General features: G+C 53.2%; 2 protein-coding genes across 2 annotated transcripts in view; one reads left to right on the forward strand and one right to left on the reverse strand.

The window, feature by feature from the left end:
- LOC311329459 (dysferlin-like) overlaps nucleotides 1-2250 on the forward strand; it is a gene marked incomplete at both ends in the record, with an annotated part of 28285 nt that extends 26035 nt beyond the window's left edge. The window contains 2 exons of the mRNA XM_084463305.1: nucleotides 276-1248; nucleotides 2239-2250. Coding sequence (XP_084319431.1) covers nucleotides 276-1248; nucleotides 2239-2250 — 985 coding nt within the window. The remainder of the gene's footprint in view (nucleotides 1-275; nucleotides 1249-2238) is intronic.
- Nucleotides 2251-3089: 839 nt separating this feature from the next.
- On the reverse strand, nucleotides 3090-17428 carry LOC311329464 (uncharacterized protein). The gene is made up of 15 exons (XM_084463309.1): nucleotides 15605-17428; nucleotides 14279-14340; nucleotides 14154-14192; nucleotides 13558-13794; nucleotides 13220-13398; nucleotides 12857-13131; nucleotides 12599-12742; nucleotides 12369-12481; nucleotides 7704-12195; nucleotides 7499-7558; nucleotides 5140-6960; nucleotides 4323-4893; nucleotides 3984-4103; nucleotides 3707-3828; nucleotides 3090-3440 (listed from the first exon to the last, which is right to left on the reverse strand). The coding sequence occupies exons 1-15, from the start codon at nucleotides 17312-17314 to the stop codon at nucleotides 3384-3386; spliced, it is 10002 nt and encodes a 3333-aa protein (XP_084319435.1). The 5' UTR covers nucleotides 17315-17428; the 3' UTR covers nucleotides 3090-3383.
- Nucleotides 17429-22500: the final 5072 nt, after the last annotated feature.

Raw genomic sequence — 22500 nt, forward strand, 5'->3', positions numbered from 1 at the left:
AGCTAAATAAAATGGAGGATAGATTTCATATCCACCCAAAATACTAGGCTTATGTATGAAATGAAAAAGACTAAAACTAAGGACATTTTCTCTATAATTTTATTTTATTTTAGTTAGTTTTGTAAACACACAAAGCAGTTTTAGTTAGTTATCGTTTTTTTGTAAAGTCTAGTTTTTATTTTTATTTCAGTTAACTAAAATGTTTTTTCACACCTAGTTTTCGTTTTTTAGTTAGTTTCCGTTAACTATAATAACCTTGATGTGGAGCCCAACAGGACGCATGTGGAGCCCAACAGGACGCATGTGGACCCCAACAGGACGCATGTGGACCCCAACAGGACGCATGTGGAGCCCAACAGGACGCATGTGGACCCCAACAGGACGCATGTGGACCCCAACAAGACGCATGTGGACCCCAACAGGACGCATGTGGACCCCAACAAGACGCATGTGGACCCCAACAGGACGCATGTGGAGCCCAACAGGACGCATGTGGACCCCAACAAGACGCATGTGGACCCCAACAGGACGCATGTGGACCCCAACAGGACGCATGTGGACCCCAACAGGACGCATGTGGACCCCAACAGGACGCATGGGGACCCCAACAAGACGCATGTGGAGCCCAACAGGACGCATGGGGACCCCAACAGGACGCATGTGGACCCCAACAGGACGCATGGGGACCCCAACAGGACGCATGTGGACCCCAACAGGACGCATGTGGACCCCAACAGGAGGCATGGGGACCCCAACAAGACGCATGTGGACCCCAACAGATCGCATGTAGACCCCAACAAGACGCATGTGGACCCCAACAAGACGCATGTGGACCCCAACAAGACGCATGTGGACCCCAACAGATCGCATGTAGACCCCAACAGGACGCATGTGGACCCCAACAAGACGCATGTGGAGCCCAACAGGAGGCATGGGGACCCCAACAAGACGCATGTGGACCCCAACAGATCGCATGCAGACCCCAACAAGACGCATGTGGACCCCAACAAGACGCATGTGGACCCCAACAAGACGCATGTGGACCCCAACAGATCGCATGTAGACCCCAACAGGACGCATGTGGAGCCCCACAGGACGCATGTGGAGCCCAACAGGACGCATGGGGACCCCAACAGGACGCATGTGGACCCCAACAGGACACATGTGGACCCCAACAGGACGCATGTGGACCCCAACAGGACGCATGTGGAGCCCAACAGGACGCATGTGGACCCCAGACGCCTGCAGGTACACTGGAGATGCTCTGGAGCAGCTACAACGAGACTCCCTCGACTGTCCCCGGATCGTCACGGGTCACACGGGCACAAATCACCTCTAATCCCTGCGCCAAGACACAGCCCAGACAGTCACTAACGTGGCAGAGCCAAGCCTGCACAGAGGGTGTCTCCAGAGTCACGAATTGTTGATCTCCACCCTCCTCCCGACACACACACCCCGCCCACAAACCTGGGGTTTAAAACGCTTCCTCATACTAGACCTTGGGTTTCAAAGGGGTGGAAATTTCAGGTAAGTTTTCCAGAAACTTTCTGGAAATTTACCATGGGAGGTATAGCTCGGGAATTTGGGAACTTTTTTTTTGTAGCGAAAATCGCTCCGGTAGTTTTTGCCTGATTTTGCCTGAGAGTGGTGTGGGCGTGGCCTCATTGTCCTGAGAGTGGTGTGGGCGTGGCCTCATTGTCCTGAGAGTGGTGTGAGCGTGGCCTCATTGTCTTGCGAGTGGTGTGGGCGTGGCCTCATTGTCCTGAGAGTGGTGTGGGCGTGGCCTCATTGTCCTGAGAGTGGTGTAGCAACACTGTTTCTTGAGAAGGTAGGCCTGCAGGCAGATGCCTGGTCAGAAAGCATTTAGCATGTTTTTCAAAGTCAGACAGCATTTAGTATGATTTCTCAGTGACGTAGTCATGCACGGTTATGTTTTTTTTTAAATTATTATTATTTTTTATGCACGGTTATCTTGATAAATAAAAATGTAACCGGTTGTACTGTTTTCACCGGTAACCGTCCCATCCCTATTCTCAATCAGGGTGCTGACGTTCAATTCCTACTTGAGGTGACAGTACCCAGGAAGCGGAAGGAGTCCACGGTGGCAACTGGGGACTCATGCAGGGTGATGGCAGGGGAGGGGCTGAGTTCTAGACTCTACACTGAAGTTCTTCCCACACTGGTCACAGTGGTACGGCTTCTCTCCTGTATGAACACGCTGGTGTCTCCTGAGACTAGACTCTTGATTGAAGTTCTTCCCACACTGGTCACAGTGGTACGGCTTCTCTCCTGTATGAACACGCTGGTGTCTCCTGAGATTAGGTAAGTAGATCTGGGAGGTCTTCGCATGCAATTCTTCTGGCTCGCCACCGCCACTGGCTCGAGGCATCACTCAAGTTATATATATATATACACACACACACACATAGGCCTACACATCACTGAATACAAGATAGTACACACACACTCACACACACACACACACCTCTACATAGTGCATACAATCTAGGAGCTAACAGAAAAAACATGTCATTGCTCTTTGTACTTGAATGATGTTAGCATGTGACTATAGTCTCAACGCCAGACCCACCATGACTGTTAGGGGAATATAAACTGCTACTTACACTAGCAAACCAACCATAACCGTTATAAAATAGTCATTTGCCTAATTTATTTATTTTCAATAAGCATAAATTATACTTTAGACTGGCAAACCCACCATGACCGTTATAAGAGAACAGCCTGCCCCTTAGACTAGCAGACCCACCATGCTTGGCTCTTGTGAAGTGCAGCTATATGACGTGTGTGAAACTGGGAGTGTGTGCTTGTATGCCACCCCCCCCCCCCCCACACACACACACCCCCACAAAGGGGCATCTCATTCTTGATGAGTGTAGGCAGAGAGCAGAGAGAGAGAGAGAGGGATGAGGAGAGAGGGATGAGGATAGTGATGTGGAGGAAAAAGCCCTCTTTATCTGCTTCACACAACCATCGTATCAACAAAATAAACAACAAATAACTCACACCACATCAGGTTTTTAGTAAAACAAAGTTTATTTTATTTGAATAGTTATTTTATAATACACAGTTCATCTTCAAACATATCCAAATTACGGAAAAGGAATATTCAACTAAAGCTACAACTCTAAATCATATTCGCCCCATATGATATAGTACACATGATCACCAACGATCTCAGCATTTTTGACATTTCTGGTATACTTGTTTTAGACCTAGTGTACAAGTCTTAACGAAGACTGTAAAATACAAAAGCACAATAGTGCACTTAAAAAGTGGACTGGAACTTGGAGACACGTAAAAAAAAAAAACATAAAACCAGATTGGGTGGAGTCTAGGAGTATGATGTCATTTGGAGGCGGGGCCTAGGCGTGGCTTGAACTTCCTGCTTGCTGCTGTTTCTTCAGCTTCTGATAATATTTCTGGAGGGAGGGATGGAGGGATGGTTAGAGAGACAATTTCAGAAAGGTATATAATCTCTAGCGCTGTCAATTAGGAATATAACCATAACCGGTATAATAATAAACCGCGATCAAATATTTTTTTTAAATACATTTTTCATAATATTTCTGGAGAGAAGGATGGAGGGATGATTTAGTTACATGTTTATGTTGGTCGTGTGTGTGTGTGTGTGTGTGTGTGTGTGTGTGTGAGAGAGAAAGAGAGAGAGTGTGTACGTGCGCGTTACCTGCATGTTCTGGTAGTGTCGGAGGCTGCTACAGTGGTTGATCTTGGCAGCATCTTCACTCCCGTAGAACAGAGAACACAGCTTACAGAAGAACCCTGTTTTAGGAACCACAAAATCCACACCTGGGACACACACACACACACACACACACACACGAATAAGACAAAACACAGATTAGTCACCTCCAGGAGGGACAGTCAAAGACTGCCCAGAGTAAAAGTGTGTGTGTGTGTGTGTGTGTGTGTGTGTGTGTGTGTCTGTGTGTGTGTGTGTGTACCTATAGGGTTATCGGGGCTGAAGGGAGGCAGGGTTAAGTCTGTGATCTGAGGAGACTGAGAACGAGACCTCTTAAACTCCGGCTCCTCTCCACCCTCTACCACTCTCTGCTTACTCTCTTCTGAGAAAGAGAGAGAAGAGAGAGAGAGAGAGAGAGAGAGAGAGATGGAAGGATGGAGGGAGAGAGGCAAAGACAAAGAGTTAGATCACCAACAACAAGCAACACAACCCTTACACCTACGCTGGCTGTCCAGGTACAACTCTTTCCTTACTCCCCTCCTCCCTCTTCCTCCTCCCTCTCCCTCCTCCCTCTCCCTCCTCCCTCTTCCTCCTCCCTCACCTTTGAGAGCTTCTCTGGCCTCGGCTCTGCAGGCCATCTCTTTCTCTTCCTCCAGAGCCTGCTGGCTCTCAGGGGGCCCATGCTGCTGCTCCTGCCCAGGACAGGAGGCCTCCTGGCTGGGTCGCTCCGCCGCCACCTCCGCCTCTCCCTCCTCCTGGAGCTCTGCAGCTGGGAGCGAAGGGGGAGGTTGGCCGTCGCTCTCGGGGGGTGGAGCTGCTGCCGGGGGGGTAACCAATGAGGAGGTGGCGTCGAGGGGAGGAAGGGGAGGGTCCGATTCCACAGTGGGAGGAGCTGGTTCTTCAGGAGGCTCCTCCCGCTTCTCCTTCCCTTTCACGCTCCCTTGCCTCCCTTTGGTGGGCCTCCTCCTCCTCCTCCTGGTCTTTCCTCCTTTCCTGGTAGTCACCACCACCACCTCCTCCTCCTCCTCCTCCTCTCCCACCTCGTCCACCGTAACAAAGCTCATGCTCCTGATCTCCTCCAGACTCTGTCCACCAACAGAGGTCTTCTTAGACGGCTTCTCTTCCTCCTCCTCATCATCATCACCTCCAGCCTCGTCCAGGGTCACCAGGGTCTGAGAGGAAGAGGAGAAGAGGAAGAGGAGGAAGGTAAGGGGAGGAGGAGAGCAAGAGGACAACAGGAGGACAGAAGAGAGGGGGAAATGTTATGCACAATTACAGGAGGAGAAGAGGAAGGGGAGAAGAGAAAGAGGAGAGGAAGACGTTACTGTATGTACAAGGAGAGAGGGAGAGACATAGATATGATAAGAGAGATAGATGGGGAGAGAGGGAGAGATCGGAAGAGAGAAACACTTCCTGACCTCAGAGTTGAAGGCGTCTCCTGATTCGTCCTCCTGGCTGGAGGGGTGTGGCTCCGGGCTTGGTCCCTCCCCTCCCTCCTCCACGATCTCATCCAAGGTGACCAGGGCCTGAAGGTCTGTCTCCGTCACTCCTCCGTCTTCCCTCGCTCCTGTCTCCTCTCCTCCTCCCTCATCCCCCTCTCCCACCTCATCAAGAGTCACCAGCCCCTCCATGTGAACGTCCACTCTCTCCTTCCCTCTATCCCTCTTTCTCTCCCTCGCCTTGCCCCTCTCCTTCACCTGCTCCTTGCTCCTCTTCCTCTTTCGTTCTTTCACCCGCTCCCTCTCTTTCTCCCTCTCCTTCTCCTTGGCCTGTTTCTTCATCAGCTCCTCTTCCTCCTCGGCGTCGTCGGGGTAATCCTCCTCTTCCTCGCTCACTTCGTCCAGGGATGCCAGGCCACTCCCCCCGTCTCCCGCCTCCTCCTCTCCTCCCGTCTCCTCCTCAGTCCCTCCCCCTGGAGGTGCTGGCTCTTCGACACAGTCTACGATCTGGAAGGTCTCCTGTTCTTCTTGTCCCGTCCGGGCTTCCGTAGTTCCAGTCTCCGGGGCGGCAGCGGGCTCCGAACCAGGAAGTAAGGTGGTGTCATTTCCTTCGGCGGGCGTCTGCTCGTCTACCGAGTCCAAGACCCGGTATGTGTCGTCTTCTTTCGCCTTCGTCTGCCTATCCTCCAAACACTCTTCTTCTCTGGTGACCTGGATCTCTTCCTCTGTGGTGGTCTGGTCCTCCACAGAGTCCAGGACCTGGAAAATGTCCTCTTCTGACATTCTGTCCTCATCTTTGGCGGCCTGGCAATCATCGTCGACGCCTGTCTGATCATCGACAGAGTCCAGGATCTGGTACATCTCCCCATCAGGCATCCTGGCATCTTCGTCGTCTTTGCTCAGCTGACCGTCATCCTCCTCGGTTTGATCGTCTACCGAGTCCAAGATCTGGAAGCTCTCCTCTTCTGGGATCTGGCAGCCACCTTCCTCAGCCTCTCCCGAGGGATCCTGGGTGTTGGAGTTCCTCTCTGGCAGGGAGCGGTCCGCAGTCCCAGGCTCTAGTGGAGGGGAGGCGGCGTCCTGAGCTGGCCGGCCCGGGAGAGGTGATGCGTGTCTGGGCAGAGGCAGCTCCTCAGGTCCTGGTGTGGAGGCATCTGCTGCTGCTGCTGAGGTCTCCATGGCTTCCGCTGACTCAGCACTTTCTTCTCTCCCACACTCTGCCGCTGCTTTGGCCACCGCTGCCACCTGTTGGTGGGATGGAGGTACTACACTCTCACACTCTTTCCCGACGGGTACCGCTTCCTCTTCCTGCTCACCGGCGCGGTCCACCTCCTTGTCGGAGGCCACTTCCTGGGCGGCCACTTTCTGGGCGGCGGTGGCGGAGCGGGTGCGGCGTCCGGTGACAGCAGGTGCAGCCGGAGCCTTCTTACCAGGAGGGGTTTTCTTCTGGGGTTTCTGGGATGAGGAGAGATTCTTCTGGGCGGGGGGTTCAGAGGCCTGGGGGGTGGTGGGTTTGGGGGGGGCAGAGGGTCTGGGAGGGGAGGAGGAAGAGGAGCCTTTGGGGGGATCCTGGGAGCGCTTCCTCTTGGAGGAGCGCGGAGGCTCCTGATCGGAGGCCTGGATGGGGTGCGAGGAGGGGGACGACTCCTCCTGGGGAGGGAGGCTGGCGGCGGCATCAGCATCGTCCCCGACCTCATCCACGGTAACAAACTCATCCAGATTGAACTGGTTCAGGTTGGACATGTAGCTGTTGATGGGGATGGCCTCACTGGTGAAGTCTTCTCTTGCATGGCCCGAACCCTATGGGAAACATGATCCAAGTAATAGATCAATATGAATCTATATAAAGCGTACAGTGGAGGGAAATCATTAATCAACAAAAGTTAAATTGACGAGGGATGTGCACAACACAGGTTTTTGCCAGGCGACGTTGTCAGAGGCAAATAGGCTAGTTGTTTTTTGTTATTTTCAAATTCTGATGTAGACGTGGATGTATTTTGGATTAAAAATGTCTATTTTCACCTAAAGGTGACAAGTCTGCACCCCTGATTATTCGTTTTAATTTGGTTTTATTTTATGTTTTGAATAGGCTAAGCCATAAAACAAAAGACAAAACAAATTTCGACACAAAGACCCCGTTGACAGTCAGTCGATTTGTAGACACATTTTCACATCCCTAAAATCGACAAGCCAAGGAAATTGTGCAGTGTGCTATTTATCTACAGTAGTCGTGTAGTGAGCTTTTATCAAATGGAATGACATCAAAAGTAATTGGTATGTTGGTAAACAGTTGGTAACCAGGAAGTGGTAGTTGTGTTGGTAACCAGGAAGTGCTGACCTTGCTCTGTGCTCTGGTCAGGCTTCTGGTGGACCTGGTGGGTCTCCTGGAGCTGTGACTCTGGGGAAACAGGCAGCAAGACGGGTCAGTGACATTATCAGCAAAGTCTGAAGACAACGTTTCTCCAACACAGTCTATTATTTCTCCAACACCAACTATCACTCTTTAATCTTTGTTTCCTCTCCTCCTCCCTTTCCCCTCTCACCTTCCTCCTCTCCTCCTCCTCCTCCTCCTCCCTCTTCCCTCTCTTGGCGGCGGGGCTCTGCTCTTGTTTGCCCCTGCGGGAGCCCGAGGAGGAGCTGGAGGAGTTTCCTTGTCTGGAGGTGGGAGGGTGCTCCTCCTCCGATGGGGCCCTGCTGCTCCTGCTGTGCCTGGAGGAGTGGCCCATCTCCGGGATGGCCTCCTCCCCATGCCGGCCTCTCCCCTCGGGGCTCTGGTGTTTCCTGCTGTCTGCGGAGCTCTTCTTCGTTGGGGCCTTCGATGGCTTTTTATCAGAATCTGACTTGGTGGTCTGCTCCGGCTTGGCCTCAGCAACGGTATTCTTCTCCCCAGACGAGGGGGTCTTCTGGTGGGGCTGGGCATTGGCCTGGGGCCCATGGTTCTGGTTCTGTCTGGCCAGACGATGCTGGTGCACGGCAGTCTCCAAGGCCTTCAGGATCTCCTGGGTCACCTGGAAGTCGAACTCCGGCATGTCCCCTGGGTTAACTGGTAACGGCTGCTCTGCTGGTATGGGATCCTTTGCTGGTACCGGTGCGGCCACAGAAGCAGCGCCTGCTGGCTCTTCGGTGACACCGCCAACAATTAACGGTGGAGCGGGGTTGGAAACGTTGGCTGCGCTGATGTCAGGTGCGGCTGCAGTGGTCAGGACGTGGTTGTCGGTAGAAGCCTCCTGGTCGGCCTCCAACCTGACTTGGTCTTGTTCTGTCGTTTCCCTTTGACCTTGCTCGACCTCCGTACCCTGTTCGACCTCAGTCTGACCCCGATCAGATCCTGCATTCTCAACGGTCGAGAAGCCGGTCTTGCCGGTCACTGTGGCAACCTCAGGTGTAGGCGTGGTAATCGCGGTCTCACCCGAGAGGGTGACCTCACCAGACTCTTCCTCCGTTCTTCCCTCTTCCTCCTTTTCTGCTCCCTGTGTTGCCTTCATCCCTCCATCCTCTTCAAGAAGGATAGTGCCCTCCTGTGGCTGTCCCAGACAGACCTCTATCACTTCTGTGGCTGTGGTGATGATCGTCTGGGGTTGAGTTGTGGTTGCCTGCGGTTGAGTTTCCGGTTCGCTTGTGTTGGTGGTTCTGGATGTGGCTATGGATGCCATCTCCTCCTCCATAGGTGGAGGCTCCACCTCTGTGGGTGTGGTCTCTGGTTCTGTGGATGTGGTCTCTGGTTCTGTGGATGTGGTCTCTGGTTCTGTGGACGTGGCCTCTGATTCTTTAGGCTTGCCCTCTACAACCTTGGTTGAGATATTTGGGTCTTTAGGGACCATCTCTGGACATTCTTTAGGGACCATCTCTGGACATTCTTTAGGGACCATCTCTGGACGTTCTTTAAGTACCATCCCAGGACGTTCTATAGGGACCATTCCTGGGCATTCTTTAGGGACCATTTCTGGACGTTCATTAGGGACCATCTCTGAATGTTCTTTAGGGACCATCTCTGGGCGGTCTTTAGGGACCATCTCTGGACGTTCTTTAGGGACCATCTCTAAATGTTCTTTAGGGACCATCTCTGGGCGGTCTTTAGGGACCATCTCTGGACGTTCTTTAGGGACCATCTCTGGGCAGTCTTTAGGGACCATCCCTGGGCGGTCTTTAGGGACCATCTCTGGATGTTCTTTAGGGACCATCTCTGGACGTTCATTAGGGACCATCTCTGGATGTTCTTTAGGGACCATCCCTGGGCGGTCTTTAGGGACCATCTCTGGATGTTCTTTAGGGACCATCTCTGGACGTTCATTAGGGACCATCTCTGGATGTTCTTTAGGGACCATCTCTGGGCGTTCTTCAGGAGTAGTTTCTGCTTCTGTGGATACATTGTTCTCTTTAGGTGTAGTTTCTGATTCCATAGATAGGATTTCTGCATCCAAATCTGTTTTAGATTCCTTAGAACCGACTTCTACTTGTGCAGATAAATTCTCTTCAGGTGGAGTTTCTGAATCTTTAGATGTGACCACTTCAGGGTTAGTTTCTACACAGAGGATTTCTGCATCCATTTTAGGTTCCTCAGAAAAGACCGTAGATAGGATTTCTGCATCCGAATCCGTTTTAGATTCCTTAGAACCGACTTCTACCTGAGCAGATAAATTCTCTTCAGGTTTCTGAGTCTCTGACTCTTTAGGTATGACCGTTTCAGGGTTGGTTCCTGCTTTTCCAGGTGTACTTAGTGCAGGTATTTCATGCCTGGTGCCAGCATCCTCTTCCTCAGTACCTGTTCTGCCAGGAGCCTTGGCTTGGACCTCCAGGGACTCCGTCTTCTTGGTGGCGGTTTCCAGATCTTTCTTTGCGATCGTTTCCCGCTCAGGGGGGCGTCCGGCACCCTTGGACAGAGTTTCCTCTCCTCCCCATGCTGCCTTCATCCCGCCGTCCTCTTCGGGAAGGGTAGCGCCCTCCTGTGGCGGTCCCAGACAGTCCTCCGTCACTCTCCCTCCCTCGTTGTTCTGCACCGCCTCACCTGTCTCCATTGGTTCAGAGTCGGAATCAATAACGATGAGCGGATTTGCTGGTGTATTGGCGTCTAGTATCACAACACTGTCATCATACACAGCACTGTCATCACAGCCAGCTGCAGTAGCTGACGGTAAGGTTGGGACACCCTTTGACAGAGTTGTCTTGGATGCCGTCTCCACTGGGACAGATTTAGGCGCAGTCTTGGCGGTGGCATTTTGTGGTTTAGTTGTGTCCGACGGTTTGGTAGCGGTCGACTGTTTTGTAGCAGTCGACTGTTTTGTAGCAGTCGACTGTTTTGTAGCAGTCGACTGTTTTGTAGCAGTCGACTGTTTTGTAGCAGTCGACTGTTTTGTATCGGCCGTCGACTGTTTTGTATCGGCCGTCGACTGTTTTGTATCGGCCGTCGACTGTTTTGTATCGGCCGTCGACTGTTTTGTATCGGCCGTCGACTGTTTTGTATCGGCCGTCGACTGTTTTGTATCGGCCGTCGACTGTTTTGTATCGGCCGTCGACTGTTTTGTAGCGCCGGTCGACTGTTTTGTAGCGCCGGTCGACTCTTTTGTAGCGCCGGTCGACTGTTTTGTAGCGCCGGTCGACTGTTTTGTAGCGCCGGTCGACTGTTTTGTAGCGCCGGTCGACTGTTTTGTAGCGCCGGTCGACTGTTTTGTAGCGCCGGTCGACTGTTTTGTAGCGCCGGTCGACTGTTTTGTAGCGCCGGTCGACTGTTTTGTAGCGCCGGTCGACTGTTTTGTAGCGGCGGTGGACTCTTTTGTAGCGGCGGTGGACTCTTTTGTAGAGCCGGTGGACTCTTTTGTAGAGCCGGTGGACTCTTTCGTAGAGCCGGTGGACTCTTTCGTAGAGCCGGTGGACTCTTTCGTAGAGCCGGTGGACTCTTTCGTAGAGCCGGTGGACTCTTTCGTAGAGCCGGTGGACTCTTTCGTAGAGCCGGTCGACTCTTTCGTAGAGCCGGTCGACTCTTTCGTAGAGCCGGTCGACTCTTTCGTAGAGCCGGTCGACTCTTTCGTAGAGCCGGTCGACTCTTTCGTAGAGCCGGTCGACTCTTTCGTAGAGCCGGTCGACTCTTTCGTAGAGCCGGTCGACTGTTTTGTAGCGCCGGTCGACTGTTTTGTAGAGCCGGTCGACTGTTTTGTAGAGCCGGTCGACTCTTTTGAAGCGCCGGTCGACTCTTTTGTAGAGCCGGCCGACTGTTTTGTAGAGCCGGCCGACTGTTTTGTAGAGCCGGCCGACTGTTTTGTAGCGCCGGTCGACTGTTTTGTAGAGCCGGCCGACTGTTTTGTAGAGCCGGCCGACTGTTTTGTAGAGCCGGTCGACTGTTTTGTATCGCCGGTCGACTGTTTTGTATCGCCGGTCGACTGTTTTGTAGCGCCGGTCGACTCTTTTGTAGCGCCGGTCGACTCTTTTGTAGCGCCGGTCGACTGTTTTGTAGCGCCGGTCGACTGTTTTGTAGCGCCGGTCGACTGTTTTGTAGCGCCGGTCGACTCTTTTGTAGCGCCGGTCGACTGTTTTGTAGCGCCGGTCGACTCTTTTGTAGCGCCGGTCGACTGTTTTGTAGCGCCGGTCGACTGTTTTGTAGCGCCGGTCGACTGTTTTGTAGCGCCGGTCGACTGTTTTGTAGCGCCGGTCGACTGTTTTGTAGCGCCGGTCGACTGTTTTGTAGCGCCGGTCGACTGTTTTGTAGCGCCGGTCGACTGTTTTGTAGCGCCGGTCGACTGTTTTGTAGCGCCGGTCGACTGTTTTGTAGCGCCGGTCGACTGTTTTGTAGCAACCAACTGTTTGGTAGCAACCGACTGTTTGGTGGTAGTCATGAGGGTTTTGTCAGTAGACGCCTGGGTTTTGGATGTGGTTGTCCCGCCCTTGGTTGTAGAAGTCGAACCATTAGGTGCGATTTGGGGCGTGGGTTTCGTTGCGGTCTTGGTTGCGGTCTTGGTTGTGGTTGTCTGTGGTTTTGTTGGGTTTAAAGAGGGTTTGGTTATGGTAGATTTGATGGAGGAGCTGGATGATGTGGATGGGTTTCTGTGGAAAAGAGAGGAAAGAGAAGAGGATGAGACTAGACTTTGGATTGGTTCTGCAATGCAGGGTTTTTTGTTGTTGTTTTTTTTCCGTCTGTAGTAGAGCAAAGTGTTCAGAGACTGATTGTGAGTGTAGTCTAGTGGAGCATCTTTCCCCCGGGGGTCCAGCTGGCTTACGTCTCCGCTGGCTCCTTCCCCCGGACCACAAAGACGCGTTGACCGTGGATAGTGAAGTCCTTATAGTTCAGAATAGCCTCGGCACTTTGCTCCGACACAAACAGCACAGATGCCTGTGGGGGGGCACGAATACACACACACACACACATCAGATTAGACACACTTCCATCACTCTACCCCAAGTTTTGGGTAGGTTCAAAGTTTAACGATGGCATATGTGTGTGGGTTACCTCTCTTATAGCCCTGAGCAAGATGACCATGGAGGTTTTGCCGAAGGGTTCAACGGCACTGACCACCTCTTCGTAGGACACCTTCGGGGGGACGGCCTTAAGCCAGACCAGACAGTTGGTCTCTGTGCCTGTCTTTTTCATAGTCTGGGGGGACGGGGGCGGTGAAGGAAAGAGGAAGTGAGTAAGTTGAAGGAAAAAAAGATGATAAACTGGCAAGTTGTGCATGCTGAATACACACACACCACCTCTCCCTCTTACCTTGGATGTAGGTGGAACTGTTACCGAGCTGACGGTCTTCACAGAACTCATGGCCTTGACCCCTGAACCCGAGGAGGAGGTGGTCTCGGGCTTCTTGGTGGAGGAGGAGGAGGGAGAGGAGGAGCGCTTGCGTCTTGCTCCTTGAGAAGAAGAGGAGGGAGAGGAGGAGGAAGAGGAGGAGGCAGCCTTCTTCTTCTTCAGCTCAGCCAGGAGAGCAGGAGCCAGCGTCTGCATCATGGCCTCCAGACTGGTGTTCTCTGTGATGGACTGGCCAGCTGGGGAGGAGAGAGGGACAGGGTTGGGAGGGAGTAGGTGGTGGAGGAGGAGGAGGAGGAGAAGATGTGTGTGCGTGTGCGTTCCTACCAGATGACTCCAGTAGTCTCTTGGCCAGTCGTTCAGCGCTGGTGTCCCCGGTGTCACGTCCGCTGCGTGTGGACGATGTCCCCGAGTTGTAGACCCGTTGGCGTGGTGACGGTGGGGAGCGGCGCCGGTGAGAGGAGGGGGAGGGGCTGGCTCGGCCCCGGCGGCGAGGAGACCGGGATCTGGTTGGTTATTAAATCAAACAAATGACTCAATCAGCCAAATAAGCTAACGCAACAATCAACCTAACAAATTAACCAATTAACCAACCAAATCAACTTGTCAATCAAATAATTAGCCTAGCAAATATAGGAGACAGGGAAACAGGAAGTTCTGCAGACCTGCGCGCGTGTCTCCGCGGCGATCGGGACCGGGACCGGGACCTGGACCGTGACCGGGAACGGGACCGTGAACGGGACCGTGGGTGTTGCCGGTAGTTGGCGCCGCCGCTGCCATGGTAGGGTCGTAGGGTCGGTGAGCGTGACCAGGACGGCGAACGGGAGCGTGACCCGGTCTGACGTCGAGACTGCGGCTTGGAGCGATCGCGCTCTCGAGAGGAGTGGTGGTCACTACTCCTACTACAGAGGGAATGGAGGGAGGGGAGGATGGAGGGAGGGAGAGGAGGGAGGAAGGAGAGGAGGAAGAGTAGAGGATGGAGGGAGGAAGAGAAGAGAGGAGGAAGAGAGTAGAGTATGGAGGGAGGAAGAGGATGGGGGAGGAAGAGGAGGACGTTTGGAAGAAGAGGAGAGGAGGGAGGGAGGAAGAGGAAGGATAGAAAAGAGAAGAAGTGGGGAATAGGGCATGGAAAGAATAGAACAACAGGGGTGAGGAGACAACTATGACATCACTATCGCATATCGTCGTGCTGAACGCTTAGAAATGCGCTAATCTAAAATGAGCTGTTAGCATGTTAGCGTTGGTCCACCAGTTCACTCACCCGGACACAGGTACGACCTCCACATCCCAATGTAGAAACCTGGAAAACAACACACACACACATCGATGAGGTAAGAGACGAGAGAGAGTGAGTGTGTGTGTGTAGGTGTGTGTGTGGAGACTCACTGTTTCCGAAGCAGTCTGCAGCTCTCGATGTGAAGGGTGGTGTTCTGGTGACAAAGCCACTCCTATCAACGAAACACAAAAACACACACTCGTTAGGCAACACCGTTCACTAGCAAACCAACCGTTTCAATGGGTGTCGGTCGTGCAAAGTGTCCAATCCTGACTCGCTTTTGACCAGAAAGTCATATTAAAAAGTTGGTAGAAGTCCGTGTGGTGGGTTTAGGGGGAAATATCAACCACAAGTTGAGGATGGGGGGGGGGGGGGGGGGTACAAAACAAAACACTTCGGTGGGAAAAAAGAAGTTTCAGGAATCTTCTATCTTCAATGTTGACGTTTGAGGGTAGTAGAATCCTCTCCGTGGATAAGGCAGCCATCTTGGTCGCGGTTCCAGGCCCAACCCTGCCTACAAACAGTCCAGAACAGCTAAACCCAGATATGGATGAGAGTCAATGTCCAACATTCAGGTTTTGTTGTGTTGTGTGTGTTTGTGTGGCAGTGGGGACAGGGGGAGTACATAGAACAGACGTTTATGTGAGCCAGTTGAAAATGGAAAAGCAAAAATGTCAGGAAGCAAAAGAATCAGATCTTCTGTCAAAATGTACAGCAGTCCTTCAGACTTCCTCTATCGCCTCTCGTTGTGGGAGACGGTGAAGTCCAAAATGGCCGCCCGACAGAATGTTGAACAGAAAATCTAAAACAAAATGGAGGCCCCCCATCGTCCCTGCCTGGGTCTTCTCCTCATGCCGTGTCCTCTCCGAGGCTGGGATTTAGAGTCAGCTGCAGGCTGCGTCCACTCCTGGGTGGGATCTAGTTAGCTATAGGTGGCGCCCTCTCCACGGCTGGGATCTAGTCAGCTGCAGGCTGCGTCCTCTCCGGGGCTGGGATCTAGATTCGGCTGCAGGCTGCGTCCTCTCCGGGGCTGGGATCTAGATTCGGCTGCAGGCTGCGTCCTCTCCGGGGCTGGGATCTAGAGTCGGCTGCAGGCTGCGTCCTCTCCAGGGCTGGGATCTAGAGTCGGCTGCAGGCTGCGAGATCTCTCACAAAACTCCTTCACTCTTTATTACTGTTCAGCACATACAAGACATCTCACTGTGTCCCGACACACAGATCCATAGATGATCATGAACACAGTCAGACCTGGTTACAATAAAAGCGTTTACATCATAATCACTGGGCTCAATAACAATAATATGCAGTTATAAGCCGTGCAGATACAAGTTAGACCAGGTGAGGGACACGAGAGAGAGAGAGAGAGAGGGGGGATGGAGGGAGGAGGGGACGGAGGACGAGAGGAGGAGAGGAGGAGGAAGGGTGGACATACTCACCTTCATCTGACCACATTCTACATTACACAGTGAACACGTGTGGGGAAAGATTCGGGGCGTGGTCGCCGAGTAGTCGCTGATCATGGTCGGCGTGGGCAGCCGCTTGGCGTGGGGGGTCCCGGCGGGCGCGGTCATCGGCGGGGCGGCGGCGGCGGGTACCGGGGGGACGCCGGGAGGCGGGATCATGGAGGGAGCGGGGCCGGGCGGGTTTATCAGGGGGGGCCACAGGGGCACCTGAGACGACGGATGCAGCTGTTGTTGTTGTAGTTGTTGTTGTTGTAGTAGTTGTTGTTGTTGTTGTTGGTAGGATGGCGTTGGCACCGCCGGAGGGCTCTGTCCTCCGCTGAGGACGACCAGGGTGGAGCACTGCTGCGACAGCCCGACCACGGAGGGCCTCGTCCGGGCGGTGGGGAGCCGGCCGGCCACGGGGATGGGCTGGGGGGCGCCGGGGTCCGGATGCCGCCGGCGCTGGAGGTCGTCCGCGTCCTTCTTGGGGGCGGCCCCCGCCGCTGCCGGCGCCGCCGGGCTCTGCTGCTTCCTGGTTGGCTGGCCCGGGTCGGGGCCCCCGCCCAGCGTGGCCAGCAGCGCCCCATAGAACGAGGAGGAGGAGCCGCCGCCGCCGCCGGACCCTCCGCCGCCGTCTTGGGAGTCCGGGTCGCGACCTTTCAGGCCGTAGCTGTCCTTCAAACCGCCGCCGCCGCCTCCGGACGCGGATCCATATTTACCACTAGCGTGTCTGTAATCGATCACTTTGCCCTGCTGCTGCTGCAGGGGGGGCTGCTCCTGGACGGCTGTAGGGCCCCCCCCTCCGCCCCCAGCGCCAGGGGTCCGCTGGCCCACGAGGACGTCCAGGCCGGAGGTCGCCGCCGCCGCCGCCGCCGTGGCGCCCTTGGCCTTGCGTATGCGGATGTCCCGTAGGATGAACGGCAGGTTGTCCGGCGTGAGCTGGTCGTCGGGGTAGTTGCTGAGCAGCTCCAGGTCCTCGTTGGTCAGGCCGAAGTTGGCCAGGATGTTGGTGGCGCTCTCCGACGTGTAGCGAGGCGCGGGGCGCGGCGAGGGGGAGGCGGCGTGCGAAGGCAGCAGCGGCGGCGCCCTCATCTGGCCGCCCCTGGAGGCCGCTGCGGCGTGGTGGGCTCCGTCTCCCTCTCTTTCTCCTCCGCCAAAAGAGGAGCCGTGGTACATCTGGGAGGAGGAAGAGGAGGCAGAAGGGGAGGAGGAAGAAGGGGGGAAATGCTTGGGCATTGTCTGGTACGGGGGCCAGTCTGCGGAGCCGCGGTCCGACGAGCAGCCGAGCGCGGAGGACGAAGGCGAGGACTGGGGGTAGGCGCTCATCCCCGCGTCCCTGGGCGGCCGGGCCAGGCGCGGGTCCCGGTCGTCGGGGGGGCCCTGGACCATCTGGCTGAGCAGCCGCACCTCCTCCCGGGCGCCGCGGAGGTGCATGTCGATGGAGCTCTCCATGTCCGGGGTCAGCGCCGAGGCGCGGCCCGGGCCCAGCGCGTAGCTCATCTGCTGGGGCAGCAAGGGCGGCAGCATGCCCCCCGATTGGCCGGAGGAGGCGGCGCCGGCGGAGCCCTGGAGCCCGTGGCCGGCGCCCAGGCGAGGCACCCCCAGGGGGTCCCTCCCCACCTGGGCGGCCGCCATGCCGTACTGGCCGGGGCCGGGTCTCTGGGGCGGGGCGTAGGACTGGGGGTTGTAGAGGGGGTGCGACATGGCGTTGGCCGCCTTCAGCAGGTTGAGGAGGGCGAGGGCGGCGGCCGACGGCGACGGGGGTAGCGTGGGCCCGGCGTTGCCGGCGGCAATGGAGCTGAGCTGGGTCAGAGCGAGCTGGGCTTTGATGTGGGCCAGCTGCAGGGAGGCGTGGCCTAGGAGGAAAGGGCTGCCCAACCCTCCAATCAGGGGGCTCGCAGGGGGAGGGGGTGGGACACAACGTTCCAAGAGGAAAGCAAAGCTGAAAAGAGTTGGCAGACACAGAGAGAGGTGGGTTATTGACTAGTCTGGCCTGATCCTCACTCAGCTTCACAAGAGATCACAGGGGATGCAGCAGACTGGAGCTCTGGGTGCGATAGGTCTGGTCTGGTCTCTGATTCGACCAGTTCTGAACAAGTCGGAGAGCTTCCTGGTCTTCACTGTGGACAGAGGCAGGCAAACGAGCACAGACACCGCAGGTGGTCACCTCAAAAACAGCGTGTGACAATCAGCGTCTTAAAAGCTCACATTCCTTACGGTGAAATCTGTACGGTTTGACGCTAAGTACCGAAAAAATTACAAGGCCAGACATTATGATTACAGTAACTGAGTACACCCACACACACGATTCACAGTCATAGAGCTATAAAAAAATAAATAAAAAAAAGCATTTAGATAAAACATTTAAATCCACATAGAAATATCACATAAAAGCAGCTCACCTGATATACAGATCACATCAAACAGAAGTTAGGATAAATAGTTATGATTGCCAAAGAGTGTTCAAACGATTGTGTCAGAGCCATCAGTGGTCACAGAGTAAATCATTGGACTAATGTCTACATGAAGTTGTTTTCGGGCTTAAGGGAGAGAGAGAGAGATCGAGAGAGAAAGAGGGAGGAGGGAGGGAGACACAGATAGAGAGAGAGAGAGAGGGAGAAATACTGGGAGTAACCTTGACAACATGTTAGCCTTGAGAGCACTAGAGCTTGAGAAGAAACACGCCACAGGATCCGAGTCTGTTTGGCTCCTTTTACTGAAAACATGAATGCAAACACAAACCACAAACTAGGATAAAACACACAAAAAACTGACCACTCATAGTTCCCATTGTTTAGGGGGGGGGGGGGGGGGGTACATGTTAGCTTCTGAAATGGCAACTTTGAATAGCAAACCCAGCCAAATGCAATACAATTTTGAGTGGGCGGAGATTTCAATACAGCCAGGGCCTGAATTCCCCACCGATAAGCAGGCCCCTGAACCCATGTCTAGCTCGCCCTCGGGACACAGACGGGATGAAATGTTTCATCTACACCGATATCGTCTTACACTACAGACAGAGAAGCCATTGTCTGGCTCTCTAGGTGTGTCGTCACTCAAGTGTCGCAAGTGACGCCAAGGAATTACCCAGAGAAACTGTTGTGTTTTTCATAATTTTCCAAGACCCCCCCCCCATTCCCTCCCACACACACACACACACACACACACACACACAGAGAGACACACACACACAAAGCTAGCAGGCTCCCACTGACAGACACACACACACACACACACAGAGAGACACACACACACACACACACACAGACACACAGACACACACACACACTAGCAGATATGAGCAAGCTTACCGGAAGGAAATAGCGTTACCAGGCCCGTCACATCTTTTTAACAGGCACACATTACCGGGCTAGCTTCCTCGCTAGCACACAGGAAAAACAATGCTTCGGGTAAAAAATAGTCTCCATTTTGATACAACTACTAAATGTCGTGTTACACACACAACCTCCCCAGGTATACGGTTTCACCGGTGATGGATGACACCGGGAGAAGGGCTTCCAGCCGGTAGGGAGCGAGCCGCTCGCATTCTAGTCCTTCACTGACACACCGGCTCTGTCCTCAGATGACTCCACCCGGGCGCCACATCCCGGTCATCATGACAAGCTGGCTCCCCGCCGGAGTACACCGCGCACACAGGCTAGCTACGTTAGCTCACTACCAGCTAGCTAACCAGCTAATGTCCACAATGGACCGAGGCAGGGGACAGTAGAGGGGACAGTAGTAGAGGGGGACAGTAGTAGAGGGGGACAGTAGTAGGGGGGACAGTAGTAGAGGGGACAGTAGTAGGGGGGACAGTAGTAGGGGGGACAGTAGTAGGTAAGCTACGCTAGCTCACTACCAGCTAGCTAACCAGCTAATGTCCACAATGGACCGAGGCAGGGGACACTAGTAGAGGGGACAGTAGTAGAGGGGACAGTAGTAGAAAGGGACAGTAGTAGAGGGGACAGTAGTAGAGGGGACAGTAGTAGAGGGGACAGTAGTAGAGGGGACACTAGTAGAGGGGACAGTAGTAGAGGGGACAGTAGTGCAGGGGACAGTAGTAGAGGGGACAGTAGTGCAGGGGACAGTAGTAGAGGGGACAGTAGTGCAGGGGACACTAGTAGAGGGGACAGTAGTAGAGGGGACAGTAGTAGAGGGGACAGTAGTAGAGGGGACACTAGTAGGGGGGACAGTAGTAGAGGGGACAGTAGTAGAGGGGACAGTAGTAGAGGGGGACAGTAGTAGAGGGGACAGTAGTGCAGAGGACACTAGTAGAGGGGACAGTAGTAGAGGGGACAGTAGTAGAGGGGGACAGTAGTAGAGGGGGACAGTAGTAGAGGGGACAGTAGTGCAGGGGACAGTAGTAGAGGGGACAGTAGTAGAGGGGGACAGTAGTAGAGGGGGACAGTAGTAGAGGGGACAGTAGTAGAGGGGACAGTAGTAGGGGGGACAGTAGTAGAGGGGACACTAGTAGGGGGGACACTAGTAGGGGGGACAGTAGTAGAGGGGACACTAGTAGGGGGGACACTAGTAGGGGGGACACTAGTAGGGGGGACAGTAGTAGAGGGGACAGTAGTAGAGGGGGACAGTAGTAGAGGGGACAGTAGTAGGGGACAGTAGTAGAGGGACAGTAGTAGAGGGGACAGTAGTAGAGGGGGACAGTAGTAGAGGGGACACTAGTAGAGGGGACAGTAGTAGAGGGGACAGTAGTAGAGGGGACAGTAGTAGGGGGGACAGTAGTAGAGGGGACAGTAGTAGAGGGGACAGTAGTAGGTGGGACAGTAACTAAGGTTAGGGTTACTAACTACTACTAACCCTAACCCTACTAACCCTTACTAATTAACTACTTAGGTTACTAACCCTAACCCAGCTGAGCTGCTACCGTAGCTAGCTTCCCTTTTGGGTAACATCGATTTCCACGAGAGGAGAGGAGGACTGAGCCACCATCTAAAGATACAGGCCTCAATGCACAGAGGTTTAAAAGCGCGCACATCCAAAAGTGATCAACTTTAAGTCAATTGGACAAACCTCCTGTCTTAAATAAGGGATGTGACCGAAGAGGTGGGAATAAATGATCATGGGAGCAAATTAAAACCCGAAGGGGGTGGAGGGCCACTGGGAAAGAGGTGCAGGCCCCAAAATACAGTCACGTTAATGCATCCATTGGAAACCTTTCTTTGTTTACTAAACAACAAAATAAAGATTTAACACTCCCACTTAACACTTTTAACACTTGCATTGCGTGCAATTCCCACAAACGCAATAAAACAGTCGTATTTCCAGAGAAGAGCAGGGAAAGGAAGCATGATAAGGGATGATATGTCTTAATATGACATTACAGCTTAATACGGGCAGTGATGGACAGTTCAGTTAGAATAACGTTATACAAACATGTAGATATGTTTAATAAGGATATACAGAGAAATAGACAGAGTTTTTAACGTTATTTTGCAACTAGACTAACAGTAAAAGACGGTGAGTGTGCACAGGCCGCCATCTTGTCTTCTAGCTAACAGTACTAGTTGAAGTACAGTAGTTGAATATTACTGAATATTACTGAATATTACAGAATATTACTGTCAAAAAACCATCACAAACAAACACCTCGTGTCTCAGACGCACCGCCTGTCTGCTTGACATCTAGCTAACTAGCCACCGAACACAAAGCTCCGTTGACAGACGGGTGTTTTCTGCTAGCAAGCTAATGCTAACGTTAGCCCACGAGCTAGTAGCTGGCTAGCACCTGATCCCAACCCCCAAAATAACGATTCTTTTTAACGGAATCGACATTTTGGAGTACACCCTCGACGTATATGTAGTCAAACGACTATTTTAAGACATACCTTCCGTTACTTAGGCTGTGGATGGTCTCTTAAACGACCATACGTTCCTGTCTTCAAACCACGTCTGTTTGTTAAACACCGGTTGCCAGGTTTGCCATACAACCCCCCCCTGGCAGGGTGTAAGGCCTGCATGATGAGTCATTAGTACACTTCACCACACGGTGGCGCCATAGGCCTACAACCAGCTCCCCCCTCCGAGGCAACTTTCACCACTACTGAGAGTTGGGTAGGATCAAAGCTGACATCCAATAGACCTATTCTGCCATCTTTGCATACTGACACATTCAAGTGAAGGCTGTATTACAACCTTGATACCAGTGCTGTATGCAGTTTGGTATGAAAGTTGGCAAGAATGGCACATAGCTAAGGTGGAGAGGGGGTGGGGGCAGAAAAAAGCCTTGGGATGGAGAGAATGATGGAGGAGGAGGAGGAGCAGGGGTGTAGAGGTGGATTTGAGGAGAGGGGAGGACAGAGACACTTCCCCAGAGAGAGAGAGAGACATATCAGAATCAGTTTAATTTGCCAGGGTAGTTTTGACATAAACTAGGAACTTGTTGTGGTCAGTTAGGGGGATGGTCATGCCTGTTTCTTTAGATCTGGGTGAAGTGGATGGGTCTAAGTGAGAGCTGAATGAAGCTGCAATCATAATGCTTATACCTGTTGTTGTTGTTGTTGTTATTATTATTATTCTGTTGTTGCTGACAGGCTCAGGACCCAGAACCCAAACATTTTACTGCATTATGCTAATATGAAGGACATGCAATTAAAGAAAACTGAGTGTTAAACCTATCCTGCCACTCTCAGATCTGCAGAAAGTTAAAGACAGTTCCAAGAGTTTGGATTTCAGGGTGAGAGTCTCAAGAACTGTTGCTAAGTCACATGCAGAAGAACTGGATATGATTAACCAATCAGAGCTGAGAATCTCGGGATCCCTATATCAGATATAACCCCGAGAACCAACCACCAATCAGCATCCTAATATAGAAAGCTAGGATGTCCTGCTGTTTTTCAAATGGGGGGGTTATAGTCCTTCACCTGGCAACATTG

This window comes from Borostomias antarcticus (genome assembly GCF_949987555.1).
Source record: "Borostomias antarcticus genome assembly, contig: scaffold_185, whole genome shotgun sequence".
Lineage (NCBI taxonomy): Eukaryota > Metazoa > Chordata > Actinopteri > Stomiiformes > Stomiidae > Borostomias > Borostomias antarcticus.

Coding starts and splice junctions, on each gene's coding strand:
- LOC311329464 (XM_084463309.1), bottom strand. CDS start 17,314: ATGTCGCACCCCCTCTACAACCCCCAGTCCTACGCCCCGCCCCAGAGA. Junction 12,196..12,368: donor GGGAAGGAGCCAGCGGAGAC/GTAAGCCAGCTG, acceptor TCTTTTCCACAG/AAACCCATCCACATCATCCA. Junction 3,829..3,983: donor CAGCCCCGATAACCCTATAG/GTACACACACAC, acceptor TGTGTGTCCCAG/GTGTGGATTTTGTGGTTCCT.